Source organism: Tachyglossus aculeatus, chromosome 22 (assembly GCF_015852505.1).
Source record: "Tachyglossus aculeatus isolate mTacAcu1 chromosome 22, mTacAcu1.pri, whole genome shotgun sequence".
NCBI lineage: Eukaryota > Metazoa > Chordata > Mammalia > Monotremata > Tachyglossidae > Tachyglossus > Tachyglossus aculeatus.
In genome coordinates, this window is record NC_052087.1 from 37,887,027 (window position 1) to 37,903,422 (window position 16,396).

Genomic DNA, 16,396 nt, shown 5'->3' on the forward strand with positions numbered 1-16,396 from the left:
GAAGTGACGGGGACGGGGGTGGGTTGTTAACGATAATAATAATGTTGGCATTTGTTAAGCGCTGACTATGTGCGAAGCACTGTTCTAAGCGCTTGGGGGATACAGAGTGATCAGGTTGTCCCACGTGGAGCTCACAGTCTTAATCCCCCTTTTGCAGGTGAGGGAACTGAGGCTCAGAGAAGCGAAGTGACGGGGACGGGGGTGGGTTGTTAACGATAATAATAACGTTGGCATTTGTTAAGCGCTGACTATGTGCAAAGCACTGTTCTAAGCGCTTGGGGGGATACAGAGTGATCAGGTTGTCCCACGTGGAGCTCACAGTCTTAATCCCCATTTTGCAGGTGAGGGAACTGAGGCGGGTTGTTAACGATAATAATAATGTTGGCATTTGTTAAGCGCTGACTATGTGCGAAGCACCGTTCTAAGCGCTTGGGGGGATACAGAGTGATCAGGTTGTCCCACGTGGAGCTCACAGTCTTAATCCCCCTTTTGCAGGTGAGGGAACTGAGGCGGGTTGTTAACGATAATAATAATGTTGGCATTTGTTAAGCGCTGACTATGTGCAAAGCACCGTTCTAAGCGCTTGGGGGGATACAGAGTGATCAGGTTGTCCCACGTGGAGCTCACAGTCTTAATCCCCCTTTTACAGGTGAGGGAACTGAGGCTCAGAGAAGTGACTTGCCCGAGGTCACCCAGCAGACATGTGGCGGAGCCGGGATTCGAACCCATGACCTCGGACTCCAAAGCCCGGGCTCTTTCCACCGAGCCACGCTGCTTTCTTTGTTTTGCCCGTGCTCTGCACATAGTAAGCGCTCAATAAATACGATTGATTTATTTTTGCCCCCCTTCAGCCCCGGTCAAAGTGGGGGCGGGCTGAGGGGAAGTGGGGAGCCGCCCGGCCCCGTCCGCCCTTTTTCCTCTCCCTCAGGCCGGCCGGACCTACCGGGTTTGGGGGGCACTGCCCCCACCCCATTCCCGGCCCTTTTTGTGTCTCCGAAGAGGATGGATTTTCTTCTTCTCACCCCTTTTCTAACTTCTGCGTAACACCAAGAGTCTGAGGTCTTTTAGACTGTGAGCCCACTGTTGGGTAGGGACTGTCTCTATGTGATGCCAATTTGTACTTCCCAAGCGCTTAGTACAGTGCTCTGCACATAGTAAGCGCTCAATAAATACGATTGATTGATTGAGGAAGTGGTTGGAGGGGCTGGTCCTGATTTCCAGGAAGCTTAAAGCAAATCAGTTAGTGGTGTTTACTGAGCACTTACTATGTGCAGAGCACTGTACTGAATGCTTGGAGCAGTCCATTATGACAGTGTTAATGATGTGCATCTATTTATTCTGATGACACCTGTGCACTTGTTTTGTTGTCCCTCTTCTCCTTCTAGATTGTGAGCCCGTTGTTAGGTAGGGACCGTCTCTATACATTGCCAACCTGCACTTCCCAAGCGCTCAGTACAGAGCTCTGCACACAGTAAGCGCTCAATAAATACGATTGAATGAATCCCACTGAGGGGGGAAGGAGCTGTCGGTTCCCACCCCTGCCCCCCGCTTTTTCTCACAGCCCTGAGGGAGGCGGCCCTGCCCCCCCCGCCCCCGCCTCTCCATTCGTTCAATCGTATTTATTGAGCGCTTACAGCGTGCAGAGCTGTGAGCCCACTGTTGGGTAGGGACCGTCTCTATATGTTGCCAATTTGTACTTCCCAAGCGCTTAGTCCAGTGCTCTGCACACAGTAAGCGCTCAATAAATACAATTGATGATGAGGATGGACTAAGCGCCTGGAAAGTACAAGTCGGCAACATCTAGAGAAGCAGCGTGGCTCGGTGGAAAGAGCCCGGGCTTTGGAGTCCGAGGTAATGGGTTCGAATCCTGGCTCCGCCACATGTCTGCTGTGTGACCTCGGGCAAGTCAATTCGCTTCTCTGAGCCTCAGTTCCCTCATCTGTAAAATGGGGATGAAGACTGTGAGCCCCACGTGGGACCACCTGATCACTTTGTACCCCCCCCCTCCAAGCGCTTAGAACAGTGCTTGGCACATAGTAAGCGCTTAACAAATGCCAACATTATTATCTAGAGCCCGTCCCTGCCCAGCAGCGGGCTCACAGTCTAGAAGGGGGGAGACGGACAACGGAACATATTAACAAAATAAAATAAATAGAATAAATAGGTACCAATAGAGTACTCAGTGTGTACATCTGCCCCCCTCAGGCTTCCCAGCCCCGCCCCCCGAGGGGCCCCCCAATCTCCTCAGGCCCCGCCCCCCCGGGGGGGCCCTCTGCGCGTGCGCGCCTCACGCGGGGCCCCTCTGCGGCCCCCCCGCGCGTGCACGCGTGCGTCTGTGCGTTTGTGTGCGCGCACGTATGGAAATAAAGCGGTGGGGGGGGGAGGAGGCGCTGGCTTCCGGCCCCCATTCCCTCAGGCCCCGTGCCCAACCCTGCCCCCCCCCTCCCGGGAGCCTTCTACGCGCGCGCGTGTGTGCGTGCGCGCGCGCGCATGCGTGCTTATGGAAATAAAGCGGTGCGGTGGGGGCCTCCAATCCCCTCAGGCCCCGCCCTGCCCCCCCCGGGAGGGGGGGGCTCTCGGCGCGCGCCCGCCTCCCTCGAGGCCCCCCTGCGCGCGCATGAAAATCAGCCCTGAGGGAGGCGGCCCTGCCCCCCCCGCCCACGAGGGGCCCCCAATCCCCTCAGGCCCCGCCCCCCCGGCGCGCGTGCGGAAACAAAGCGTTGGGGGCGGTGCGAGGGGGAAGGGACAGCTGGTTCATTTCCCGGTTCTTCGCGCTCCCCCCGCCCGTTTTTCTCTCAGCCCTGAGGGAGGCGGACCTGCCCACCCCCGAGGGGCCCCCCACCCCCTCAGGCCCCGCCCCCCCGGGGGGCCCTCTGCGCGCGAGCCCCCCGGCGCGCGTGCGCGTGTGTGGAAATAAAGCGGTGGGGGCGGGGCGAGGGGGAAGGAGCTGCTCGCTGGTTCATCTCCCGGTTCCTCGCCCGCCCGTTTTTCTCTCAGCCCCGAGGGAGGCGGCCCTACCCCCCCCCCCGCGAGGGACCCCCCATCCCCTCAGGCCCCGCCCACCCGGGGGGCCCTCTGCGCGCGCCCGCCCCACGCGGGGCCCTTCTGGGGGCCCCCCTCGGCGCGCATGCGCGTGTGTGGAAACAAAGCGGTGGGGGCGGGGGGAGGAGGAAGGAGCCGCTGGTTGATCTCCCGGTTCCTCGCGCCCCCTCCCTCCCGCCCGTTTTTCTCTGACGGAGGCGGCCCCGCCCCCGCCCCCCACCGTCTCTTCCCCCCTGAGGGGCCCCCGATCCCCTCAGGCCCCGCCCCCCCGGCGCGCGTGCGCGCGTGTGGAAACAGAGCGGGGGGGGCGGGGTGAGGGGGAAGGAGCCGCTGGTTCATTTCCCCGCTCTTCGCGGCCCCCCCCCCACCGCCCGCTTGTCTCTCAGCCCTGAGGGAGGGGCCCCCCATCCCCTGAGGCCCCGCCCATCGGGGGGTCCCTCAGCGCGCGCGCGCCCCACGCGGGGCCCCTCTGCCCGCCCCCGGCGCGCGTGCGCGTGTATGGAAATAAAGCGGTGGGGGCGGGGCGAGGGGGAAGGAGCGGCTCGCTGGTTCATCTCCCGGTTCCTCGCGCCCCCTCCCTCCCCCCCGCCCGTTTTTCTCTCAGCCCTGAGGGAGGCGGCCCTGCCCCCATTCCCTCAGGCCCCGCCCCCCCGGGGGGCCCTCTGCGCGCGCCTGTCCCACGCGGGGCCCCTCTGGCCCCCCCGGCGCGCGTGCGCGTGTGTGGAATCAAAGCGGTGGGGGCGGGGGGGGAAGGAGCCGCTGGTTCATCTCCCAGTTCCTCGCGCCCCCTCCCTCCCTCCCTCCCGCCCGTTTTTCTCTCAGCCCTGAGGGAGGCGGCCCTGCCCCCGTCTCTTCCTCCCTGCCCCCCTCAGGCCTCTCTGCCCCCCCCCCGGGGCCCCCCCATCCCCTCAGGCCCCGCCCCCCCCGGGGGGGGCCCCTCTGCGCGTGCGCGTTTTTCTCTCAGCCCTGAGGGAGGCGGCCCTGCCCCCCCCCCCCCCCCCGCGCCCCGTTGGCCTCCATCCCCTTAGCCCCCCCCCCCCGGCGCGCGCACGCGCGCGCGTCTAGAAATGCCGCGGGCGGCCGCGTGGGGGCGGGGCGGAGCGGGCTGAGGGGGAAGGAGTCGCTGGTTTCCCCCCCGCTCCCCCCCCATTTTTCTCTCAGCCCTGAGGGAGACGGCCCTGCCCCCCCCCCCGGAATATAATAATAATAATAATAATAATAATAATTTTGGTATTTGTTAAGCGCTTACTATGTGCAAAGCACTGTTCTAAGCGCTGGGGGGGGGGGGAATGCACCTGTATATATGTATAGATGTTTGTACATGTTTATTACTCTATTTATTTTACTTGTACATATATATTCTATTTTATTTTGTTAGTGTGTTTGGTTTTGTTCTCTGTCTACCCCTTCTAGACTGTGAGCCCACTGTTGGGTAGGGACTGTCTCTAGATGTTGCCAATTTGTACTTCCCAAGCGCTTAGTTACAGTGCTTTGCACATAGTAAGCGCTCAATAAATACGATTGATGATGATGATGATGCAAGGTGATCCGGTTGTCCCACGTGGGGCTCACAGTCTTCACCCCCATTTCCCAGATGAGGGAACGGAGGCCCGGAGAAGCAAAGTGACTTTTGGGGGGGTTTTTTTGATGGCCTTTATTAAGCGCTTACTAGGTGCCAAGCACTGTCCTAAGCACTGGGGAGGTTACAAGGCGATCAGGTGGTCCCACAGGGGGCTCACAGTCGTCATCCCCATTTTCCAGATGAGGGAACTGAGGCCCGGAGAAGTGAAGTGACTTGCCCAAAGTCACACAGCTGGCGATTGGCAGAGCCAGGATTTGAACTCATGACCTCTGACTCCAAAGCCCGGGCTCTTTCCCCCTGGTCCCCCTCTCCATTCCCCCCATCTTACCTCCTTCCCTTCCCCACAGCGCCTGTATATATGTTTGTACATATTTATTACTCTATTTATTTTACTTGTACCTACCTATTCTATTTATTTTATTTTGTTAGTACGTTTGGTTTTGTTCTCTGTCTCCCCCTTTTAGACTGTGAGCCCACTGTTGGGTAGGGACTGTATATGTTGCCAACATGTACTTCCCAAGCGCTTAGTCCAGTGTTCTGCGCACAGTAAGCGCTCAATGAATACGATTGATTGATTTCCACTGAGCCACGCTGCCCAAAGTCGCCCAGCTGACAATTGGCGGAGCTGGGATTTGAACCCACGACCTCTGACCCCAAAGCCCGGGCTCTTTCCACTGAGCCACAGCTGCTCCTCTAATGATGAAGACTGTGAGTCCGCCGAGGGACAACCTGATCCCCTTGGATCTCCCCTCCCGGCGCTTAGAACAGCGCTCGGCACATAGTAAGCGCTTAACAAATGCCATCATTATTATTTCCTGCAAGTAAATTCCCACGTGGCCGCACTGAGGGTGGGGAGGTGGGTTAGGGGGAGGGTCGCCCCGTTGGGTCCCGAGGGCGGGGGGTTGGGGGGAGGCCCCTGGCAGAGAAGGCCCGGAGCTGCGGGGATAATAATAATAATAATAATGATAATAATAATAATGGCATTTATTAAGCGCTTACTATGTGCAAAGCACTGTTCTAAGCGCTGGGGAGGTTACAAGGTGATCAGGTTGTCCCACGGGGGGGTTCACAGTTTTAATCCCCATTTTACAGACGAGGGAACTGCGGCACAGAGAAGTGATGTGACTTGCCCAAAGACACACAGCTGACAGTTGGTGGAGCTGGGGCTTGGACCCGTGACCTCCGACTCCAAAGCCCGGGCTCTTTCCACTGAGCCACGCTGCTTCTCTGACGGCATTTCAATCAATCAATCAATCAATCGTATTTATTGAGCGCTTACTGTGTGCAGAGCACTGGACTAAGCGCTTGGGAAGGACAAGTTGGCAACATAGAGAGATGGTCCCTACCCAACAGTGGGCTCACAGTCTAAAAGGGGGAAAACAGAGAACAAAACCAAACATACTGACAAAATAAAATAGATACGTACAAGTAAAATAATAAATAAATAGAGTAATCAATATGTACAAACATCTATACAGGTGCTGTGGGGAAGGGAAGGAGGTAAGATGGGGGGATGGAGAGGGGGACGAGGGGGAGAGGAAGGAAGGGGCTCAGTCTGGGAAGGCCTCCTGGAGGAGGTGAGCTCTCAGTAGGGCCTTGAAGGGAATTTAAGCCGTTACTATGTGCTATGTGTATGTACTATGTGCTTACTATGTGCTAAGCGCTGGATGCGGCTCTCCCCGGGGAGCGGCCGCAGCCCCGCATCCCAATCAATCAATCAATCGTATTTATTGAGCGCTTACTATGTGCAGAGCACTGTACTAAGCGCTTGGGAAGTACAAATTGGCATCACATAGAGACAGTCCCTACCCAACAGTGGGCTCACAGTCTAAAAGGGGGAGACAGAGAACAGAACCAAACATACCAACAAAATAAAATAAGTAGGATAGAAATGTACAAGTAAAATAAATAAATAAATAAATAAATAAATAGAGTAATAAATATGTACAACCATATATACAGGTGCTGTGGGGAAGGGAAGGAGGTAAGACGGGGGGATGGAGAGGGGGACGAGGGGGAGAGGAAAGAAGGGGCTCAGTCTGGGAAGGCCTCCTGGAGGAGGTGAGCTCTCAGCAGGGCCTTGAAGGGAGGAAGAGAGCCAGCTTGGCGGAGGGGCAGAGGGAGGCCATTCCAGGCCCGGGGGATGACGTGGGCCGGGGGTCGATGGCGGGACAGGCGAGAGCGAGGTACAGTGAGGAGATTAGATAATAATAATAATAATAATGGCATTTATTAAGCGCTTACTATGTGCAAAGCACTGTTCTAAGCGCTGGGGGGGATACAAGGTGATCAGTTTGTCCCGCATGGGGCTCACAGTCATAATCCCCATTTTACAGATGAGGTAACTGAGGCGCAGAGAAGTTAGGTGACTTGCCCAAGGTCACACAGCAGACACGCGGCGGAGCCGGGATTTGAACCCATGACCTCTGACTCCAAAGCCCGGGCTCTTTCCACTGAGCCACGCTGCTTCTCCATCAGATCCCGTGGGGGAGTGGGGGAAGAGCAGCTCCGCCCGACTCTGACCCCCACCCCCGGGGCTGCTTTGCACTCTGGCCAAGTCACTTCTCCGTGCCTCGGTTTCCTCATCTGTAAAATGGGGACTCCGAAGCCCGGGCTCTTTCCACTGAGCCACGCTGGGGCCCTCTGTGCGCCCCCCGGTGCGCGCGCGTGGGGAGGGAGGGGGTGCACGCGCGCCTATGTGTGTGTGGGCGCATGCGTGGGGAGGGAGGGGGTGCACGCGCGTCTATGTGCGTGTGGGCGCATGCGTGGGGAGGGAGGGGGTGCGCGCGCGTGTTTGTGTGTGCGCGCGTGCGCGCGAATGCAAATAAAGCGGTGTGGTGGCTGGGAGGCGGGGTGAGGGGCAAGGGGCCAATGGTTCCCGGTTCTTTCATTCATTCATTCATTCATTCATTCATTCAATCGTATTGATTGAGCGCTTACTGTGTGCAGAGCACTGGACTAAGCGCTTGGGAAGGACAATTAGGCAACAGATAGAGACGGCCCTTACCCAACAGTGGGCTCACAGTCTTCTTTATTCATTCATTTATTCATTCATTCAATCGTATTGATTGAGCACTTACTGTGGGCAGAGCACTGGACGAAGCGCTTGGGAAGGACAAGTTGGCAACATAGAGAGACGGTCCCTACCCAACAGTGGGCTCACAGTCGTCTTTATTCACTCATTCATTCATGCAATCGTCTTGATTGAGCGCTTACTGTGTGCAGAGCGCTGGGCTAAGCGCTTGGGAAGAACAAGTTGGCAACATAGAGAGACAGTCCCTACCCAACAGTGGGCTCACAGTCGTCTTTATTCATTCATTTATTCATTCATTCATTCAATCGTATTAATTGAGCGCTTACTGTGTGCAGGGCACTGGACTAAGCGCTTGGGAAGGACAAGTTGGCAACATAGAGAGACGGTCCCTACCCAACAGTGGGCTCACAGTCGTCTTTATTCATTCATTCATTCATTCAATCGTCTTGATTGAGCGCTTACTGTGTGCAGAGTGCTGGGCTAAGTGCTTGGGAAGAACAAGTTGGCAACATAGAGAGACAGTCCCTACCCAACAGTGGGCTCACAGTCGTCTTTATTCATTCATTTATTCATTCATTCAATCGTATTGATTGAGCGCTTACTGTGTGCAGGGCACTGGACTAAGCGCTTGGGAAGGACAAGTTGGCAACATAGAGAGACGGTCCCTACCCAACAGTGGGCTCACAGTCTTCTTTATTCATTCATTCATTCATTCAATCGTATTGATTGAGCGCTTACTGTGGGCAGAGCGCTGGACTAAGCGCTTGGGAAGGAAAAGTTGGCAACATAGAGAGACGGTCCCTACCCAACAGTGGGCTCACAGTCGTCTTTATTCATTCATTCATTCAATCGTATTGATTGAGCGCTTACTGTGTGCAGAGCGCTGGACTAAGCGCTTGGGAAGTACAAGTTGGCAACATAGAGACGGTCCTTATGTTGTGCCGAGAATCAGTGAGTGAGACCCGGGTAGTAATTTAAAAGTGGATTTTATTAGCGCGCGCGGCTGCAAGGGGCCAGGAACCCAGATCAAGCAGCCCCATCCCATTCTCACTGTGTCTTTTATTGAGTTACAGCAACATGGGAGGGAGCATTTAGGAATTTCAGGAATCCAATTAGGACCGACAGGATGCTGTAAATTCTCTGTTTTTACTGCCTTGTAGAGGTTGTTGTTATCTGCCCTATGGCCTTGTATAAATAGGTGTGTAAATTCTGTTATCTTCTGTTGTCACTGTCTTGTCAGGATGTCATCTGACCTACGACCTTACATAGATCAGTGTTACTTGTTAATGGCCTTGAAGGCACCTGTTGCAGACAATACAGTCTAGAAGTCACAGTCTAGGCCTCCAGGAGGCCTTCCCAGACTGAGCCCCTTCCTTCCTCTCCCCCTCGTCCCCCTCTCCATCCCCCCATCTTACCTCCTTCCCTTCCCCACCGCACCTGTATGTGTTTGTACATATTTATTACTCTATTTTACTTGTACATATCTATTCTATTTTGTTAGTAGGTTTGGTTTTGTTCTCTGTTTCCCCCTTTTAGACTGTGAGCCCGCTGTTGGGTAGGGACTGTCTCTATATGTTGCCAACTTGTACTTCCCAAGCGCTTAGTCCAGTGCTCTGCACACCGTAAGCGCTCAATAAATATGATTGATGATGATGTTGGGTAGGGACTGTCTCTATATGTTGCCAACTTGTACTTCCCAAGCGCTTAGTCCAGTGCTCTGCACACTGTAAGCGCTCAATAAATACGATTGATGATGATGTTGGGTAGGGACTGTCTCTATATGTTGCCAACTTGTACTTCCCAAGCGCTTAGTCCAGTGCTCTGCACACAGTAAGCGCTCAATAAATATGATTGATGATGATGATGATGTTGGGTTGGGACTGTCTCTATATGTTGCCAACTTGTACTTCCCAAGCGCTTAGTCCAGTGCTCTGCACACCGTAAGCGCTCAATAAATACAATTGATTGATTGACAGATAGAATAAAAGTCCTCCCCTCCGCCCTCCCACCCGTGTGGCTCCTGAACGATTCCCCGCCGGGGTGAGAGACGGACAGGGACCGACAGCGGGGGGGTCTTCGTTTTTATTTCTTCTTCCCGGCGTCTAGTCCCAGCTCGGCGCCTCGCCACCACTCCTCCCTCACAGATTCCGGTAAGCTCCCACGGTGACGTCGAAGAGCGGCAGGTTGGGGAAGCGTCCGGCCTTGTCCAGGAGGAAGTAGAAGCGCCGGCCCTTAACCTTGAGAGGCAGCACGGCGGGCACCTGGCCCCGGTGGGCCAGGCAGGACACGTGGCGCAGGGGCACGGTGAACTGGGCTCCCAGGCCCAAGGGGGCGTGGGTGGTGACGGTGACCCGCTGCCCCCCGGCTCGCAGCAGCACGGAACGCACGGACCGGTGGGAGAACAGCAGTCCCGCCGTCAGCACCAGGGAACCTGCCGGGGGACGGAGTCAGGAGGTCGGTCCGCCGCGCTCTCCGAGCGCTCGGGAGAAGACGGTAGAGCGGACCCGTTCCCTGCCCACGATCCACTCGTTCGATCGTATTTATTCTAGACTCCTCCTCTCCTCAAAAATCTCCAGTGGCTACCAATCTGCGCATCAGGCAGAAACTCCTCACCCTGGGCTTCCAGGCTGTCCATCCCCTGGCCCCCTCCTACCTCACCTCCCTTCTCTCCTTCTACTGCCCAGCCCACACCCTCTGCTCCTCCACCACTAATCTCCTCACTGTACCTCGCTCTCGCCTGTCCCGCCGTCGACCCCCGGCCCACGTCATCCCCCGGGCCCGGAATGGCCTCCCTCTGCCCATCCGCCAAGCTAGCTCTCTTCCTCCCTTCAAGGCCCTGCTGAGAGCTCACCTCCTCCAGGAGGCCTTCCCACACTCAGCCCCTTCCTTCCTCTCCCCCTCGTCCCCCTCTCCATCCCCCCCATCTTACCTCCTTCCCTTCCCCACAGCACCTGCATAGATGTATATATGTTTGTACATATTTTTTACTCTATTTATTTACTTATTTATTTTATTTGTACATATCTATTCTATTTATTTTATTTTGTTAGTATGTTTGGTTTTGGCCTCTGTCTCCCCCTTTTAGACCGTGAGCCCACTGTTGGGTAGGGACTGTCTCTATATGTTTGCCAATTTGTACTTCCCAAGCGCTTAGTACAGTGCTCTGCACATAGTAAGCGCTCAATAAATACGATTGATGATGATGATGATGATGATGACTGTCTCTAGATGTTGCCAACTTGGACTTCCCAAGCGCTTAGTCCAGTGCTCTGCACACAGTAAGCGCTCAATAAATACGATTGATTGATTGATAGACTGTGCCCTGCCCATGATCCACTCATTCAATCGTATTTATTCTAGACTGTGAGCCCGCTGTTGGGCAGGGGCCGTCTCTAGACGCTGCCAACTTGTCCTTCCCAAGCGCTTAGTCCAGCGCTCTGCACACAGTAAGCGCTCAATAAATACGATTGAATGAATGAATGAATTGAGCGCTGACTGTGGGCAGAGCGCTGGACTAAGCGCTTGGGAAGGACAAGTCGGCAACACATAGAGACGGTCCCTGCCCAACAGCGGGCTCGCAGTCTAGAGCGGGGAGACGGACGACAAGACGTATTAACAAAATAAAATAAATAGGGGGAGACCTAAATGCTGTGGGGTCGGGGGGGAGATGAGGAATAAAGGGAGCTGAAGAAAAGGAAGAAAGGGCTCGGTCAGGGAAGGCCTCTTGGAGGAGATGAGGCTTCAATTAGGCTTTGAAGGGGGGAGGGGGAGTAGTTGTCTGTCTAATAATAATAATGCTGGCATTTATTAAGCGCTTACTATGTGCAAAGCACTGTTCTAAGCGCTGGGATAGATACAAGGTGACCAAACTGAGCCCCCTCTCTTCCCCTCCCCATCCTCCCAGCCTTACCTCCTTCCCCTCCCCACAGCACCTAGATATATGTTTGTACAGATTTATTGCTCTATTTTACTTGTACATATATACTATTCTATTTATTTTATTTTGTTAATTTGCTTTGTTTTGTCTCCCTCTTCTAGACTGTGAGTCCGTTGTTGGGTAGGAACCGTCTCTATATGCTGCCGACTTGTCCTTCCCAAGCGCTTAGTCCAGTGCTCTGCACGCAGTAAGCGCTCAATAAATACGATTGACTGAATGACTCTATTTTATCTGTACATGTTTATTCTATTTATTTTATTTTGTTAACGTGCTTTGTTTTGTTGCCTGTCTCCCCCTTCTAGACTGTGAGCCCGCTGCGGGGTAGGGACCGCCTCCAGATGTTGCCGACCTGTCCTTCCCAAGCGCTTAGTCCAGTGCTCTGCATACAGTAAGCGCTCAATAAATACACCTGAATGAATGAATTCACCCCAGTGCTTAGTACAGTGGCTGGCACATAGTAAGCGCTTAGAAAATACCATCATCATCGTTATTATTATTATTAGGAGCCCATGAAAGAGGAGCGGGGAGGCCCGAGTCACACGCTCTCGATGAATCAATCAGTCGTATTTATTGAGCACTTACTGTGTGCAGAGCACTGTACTAAGCGCTTGGGAAGGACAAGTTGGCAACATAGACAGTCCCTGCCCAGCTCTCCCTCCCTCCCCCGTTCCAGCTCATGAAGGCTGGGCTTCCAGGCAGCCCCTTTTCCTCTCTTCCTCCCCATCCCGCCCTACCTCCTTCCCTTCCCCACAGCACGTGTATATAGTTGTACAGATTTACTAATCTATTTTACTTGTCCATATTTACTATTCTATTTTGTTAATGATATGCATATAGCTAAAATTCTCTTTATAATTCTATTTATTCTATTTGTTTTGCCACCTGTCTACTTGTTTTGTTGTCTGTCTCCCTCTTCTAATAATAATAATAATAATAATAGTGGCATTTATTAATTTGCCACCTGTCTACTTGTTTTGTTTTGTGGTCTGTCTCCCTCTTCTAATAATAATAATAATAATAATGGCATTTATTAATTTGCCACCTGTCTACTTGTTTTGTTTTGTGGTCTGTCTCCCTCTTCTAATAATAATAATAATAATAATGGCATTTATTAATTTGCCACCTGTCTACTTGTTTTGTTTTGTGGTCTGTCTCCCTCTTCTAATAATAATAATAATGGCATTTATTACTTTGCCACCTGTCTACTTGTTTTGTTTTGTGGTCTGTCTCCCTCTTCTAATAATAATAATAATAATGGCATTTATTAATTTGCCACCTGTCTACTTGTTTTGTTTTGTGGTCTGTCTCCCTCTTCTAATAATAATAATAATAATGGCATTTATTAATTTTCCACCTACTTGTTTTGTGGTCTGTCTCCCTCTTCTAATAATAATAATAATAATGGCATTTATTAAGCGCTATGGGCAGAGCAGTGTTCTAAGCACTGGGGAGGTTACAAGGTGATCAGGTTGTCCCATGGGGGGCGGGGGGGCTCACCGTCTTCATCCCCATTTTACAGATGAGATCACTGAGGCTCAGAGAAGCGAAGTGACTTGGCCAAAGTCACCCAGCTGACAGTTGGCGGAGCCGGGATTTGAACCCATGACCCCAGACTCCAAAGCCCGGGCTCTTTCCACTGAGCCACGCTGCTTCTCTTCTAGACTGTGAGCCCGCTGTTGGGTAGGGACCGTCTCTGTTGCCGACGTGGACTTCCCAAGCGTTTAGTCCAGTGCTCTGCACACGGTAAGCGCTCAATAAATAGGATTGAACGAACGAATGAATGAAGACAAGCAGGCAGGTGGGGAGAGAGAAAGAGGAACCGGTTGAGGGGAGGAAGCAAATGGCTCTTGGGGCAACTTCCCAAGCGCTTAGTCCGGTGCTCTGCACACGGGAAGCGCTCAATAAAGAGGATTGAATGAATGAATAAATAGGATTGAAAGAACGAATGAATGAATACAAGCAGGCAGAGGGGAGAGAGAAAAAGGGACCGGTTGAGGGGAGGAAGCAAATGGCTCTTGGGGAAACTTCCCAAGCGTTTAGTCCAGTGCTCTGCACACGGGAAGTGCTCAATAAATACAACTGAATGAATGAATAAATAGGATTGAGCGAATGAATAAATGAATGAATGCAAGCAGGCAGGGGGGAGAGAGAAAAAGGGACCGGTTGAGGGGAGGAAGCAAGTGGTTCTTGGGGCAACTTCCCAAGCGCTTAGTCCAGTGGTCTGCATACAGGAAGCACTCCATAAATACGACTGAGTGAATGAATAAATAGGATTGAACGAACGAATGAATGAATACAAGCAGGCAGGGGGGAGAGAGAAAAAGGGACCGGTTGAGGGGAGGAAGCAAATGGCTCTTGGGGCAACTTTCCAAGCGGTTAGTCCAGTGCTCTGCACACAGGAAGCGCTCAATAAATACGACTGAATGAATGAATGGGACTGAACGAATGAATGAATGAATGCAAGCAGGCAGGGGGGAGAGAGAAAAAGGGACCGGTTGAGGGTGGGAAGCAAATGGCTCCTGGGGCAACTTCCCAAGCGCTTAGTCCGGTGCTCTGCACACGGGAAGCCCTCAATAAATAGGATTGAATGAATGAATGAATAGGATTGAACGAATGAATGAATACAAGCGGTTGGTGGGGAGAGAGAAAAAGGGGCCGGTTGAGGGGCTTAGTCCAGTGCTCTGCACACAGGAAGCGCTCAATAAATACGATTGAACGAATGAATGAATAGGAATTAACGAACGAATGAATGAATAAATGCAAGGAGGCAGGGGGGAGAGAGGAAAAAGGGGCCGCTTGAGGGTGGGAAGCAAATGGCTCCTGGGGCAACTTCCCAAGCGCTTAGTCCGGTGCTCTGCACACGGTAAGTGCTCAATAAATACGATTGAATGAATGAATGGGATTGAACGAATGAATGAATACAAGCAGGCAGGGGGGGAGAGAGAAAAAGGGACTGGTTGAGGGGAGGAACCAAATGGCTCTTGGGGCAACTTTCCAAGCGCTTAGTCCAGTGCTCTGCACACAGGAAGCGCTCAATAAATACGACTGAATGAATGAATGAACGGTACTGAACGAATGAATGACTGCAAGCAGACGGGGGGAGAGAGAAAAAGGGACCGGTTGAGGGGGAGGAAGCAAATGGCTCTTGGGGCAATTTTCCAAGCGCTTAGTCCAGTGCTCTGTACACAGGAAGCGCTCAATAAATACGATTGAATGAATGAATAGGATTGAACGAATGAATGAATACAAGCAGTTGGTGGAGAGAGAGAAAAAGGGGCCAGTTGAGGGGCTTAGTCCAGTGCTCTGCACACAGGAAGCGCTCAATAAATAGGATTGAACGAATGAATGAATGAATGCACGCAGGCAGGGGGGAGAGAGAAAAAGGGGCCGCTTGAGGGTGGAAAGCAAATGGCTCCTGGGGCAGCTTCCCAAGCGCTTAGTCCAGTGCTCTGCACACGGGAAGCGCTCAATAAATAGAATTGAATGAATGAATAGGATTAAACGAATGAGTGAATACAAGCAGGCAGGGGGGGAGGGAGAAAAAGGGGCCGGTTGAGGGGCTTAGTCCAGTGCTCTGCACACAGGAAGCGCTCAATAAATACGATTGAACGAATGAATAGATAGGACTGAACGAATGAATGAATGAATGCACGCAGGCAGGGGGGAGAGAGAAAAAGGGGCCGCTTGAGGGTGGGAAGCAAATGGCTCCAGGGGAAGATTCCCAAGCGCTTAGTCCGGTGCTCTGCACACGGGAAGCGCTCAATAAATAGGATTGAATGAATGAATAGGATTGAATGAATGAATACAAGCAGGCGGGGGGAGGGGGGGAGAGAAAAAGGGACCGCTTAAGGGGAGGAAGCAAATGGCTCTTGGGGCAACTTTCCAAGCGCTTAGTCCGGTGCTCTGCACATGGGAAGCGCTCAATAAATACGATTGAATGAATGAATAAATAGGATTGAACGAACGAACGAATGAATAAATGAATAAATAGGATTGAATGAATGAATGAATGCAAGCAGGCAGGGGGGAGAGAGGAAAAAGTGACTGGTTGAGGGGCTTAGCCCAGTGCTCTCCACACAGGAAGCGCTCAATAAATACGAATGAATGAATGAATGAATGGCTGCTCACCAATGGCGGCACAGGCGAGGGCCAGCCCACGGCGCCACAAGGCGGAGCCCCGCGCGGGCCCCACTTCCGCTTCCGGTCCGCCGGGCGGGTCCCGCGCGGGCGCCACTTCCGCTCCCGGTCCGTCGGGCGGGGCCCGCCTGGGGCTCTGCGGCCCGGCCAGGGCGTTGGCGGCCATGGCCGTCCAGAACACTCCCTGGGCGGCGCAGAAGAGGCCCAGGAAGCCGAAGAAGCGGCCCCGCTCGTGCTCGAACAGCAAGACGTCCCGGCCCGGCGCCGCCTCGTGCAGCCACCGCGGACGCCCGGGCCCGACCGCCCGGCGCCACGAGGCCGCCGCCATGACGCTCCCGGCGACCACTTCCGGGGGAGGGCGGGACTTCCGGCGCGGGCCACGCCCCCCCAGGACGCTGACTTCCGGCTTCATTGACCATTTATTGACGGAGCAATCATCGCGAGAGTCACAGCCCGGGCGCGCATGCGCGCGGGAAAAAGGAGGGAAACAGCTGGCTTTCGACTGATTAAAATGGCAGCAGGCAACATGAGGGGGGATGGATGGATGGATGGGTGAGGAAAACCCCCATCTCCTTGCCCCACTGAGGGGGAGGAAGCCATCCAGACAAGGCGAGCGCTACACACTCGGCTACACGCTCCGCGCCGGGGGGGCTGCCGGAGACCC

General features: G+C 53.7%; 2 protein-coding genes across 2 annotated transcripts; one reads left to right on the top strand and one right to left on the bottom strand.

Annotated features, from left to right (window-relative positions):
- The first annotated feature begins 2,617 nt into the window (after positions 1 to 2,617).
- Positions 2,618 to 4,012, top strand: LOC119944125 (proline-rich proteoglycan 2-like). Its single transcript, XM_038765345.1, has 6 exons — positions 2,618 to 2,729; positions 2,800 to 2,921; positions 3,053 to 3,151; positions 3,240 to 3,354; positions 3,647 to 3,776; positions 3,955 to 4,012. Exons 1-6 carry the CDS (start codon positions 2,618 to 2,620, stop codon positions 4,010 to 4,012), a joined length of 636 nt encoding a protein of 211 aa, XP_038621273.1.
- Positions 4,013 to 9,601: 5,589 nt separating this feature from the next.
- On the bottom strand, positions 9,602 to 16,372 carry TMEM223 (transmembrane protein 223). The gene is made up of 2 exons (XM_038764240.1): positions 15,724 to 16,372; positions 9,602 to 10,089 (listed from the first exon to the last, which is right to left on the bottom strand). The coding sequence occupies exons 1-2, from the start codon at positions 16,142 to 16,144 to the stop codon at positions 9,797 to 9,799; spliced, it is 714 nt and encodes a 237-aa protein (XP_038620168.1). The 5' UTR covers positions 16,145 to 16,372; the 3' UTR covers positions 9,602 to 9,796.
- Between the last annotated feature and the right edge of the window lie 24 nt (positions 16,373 to 16,396).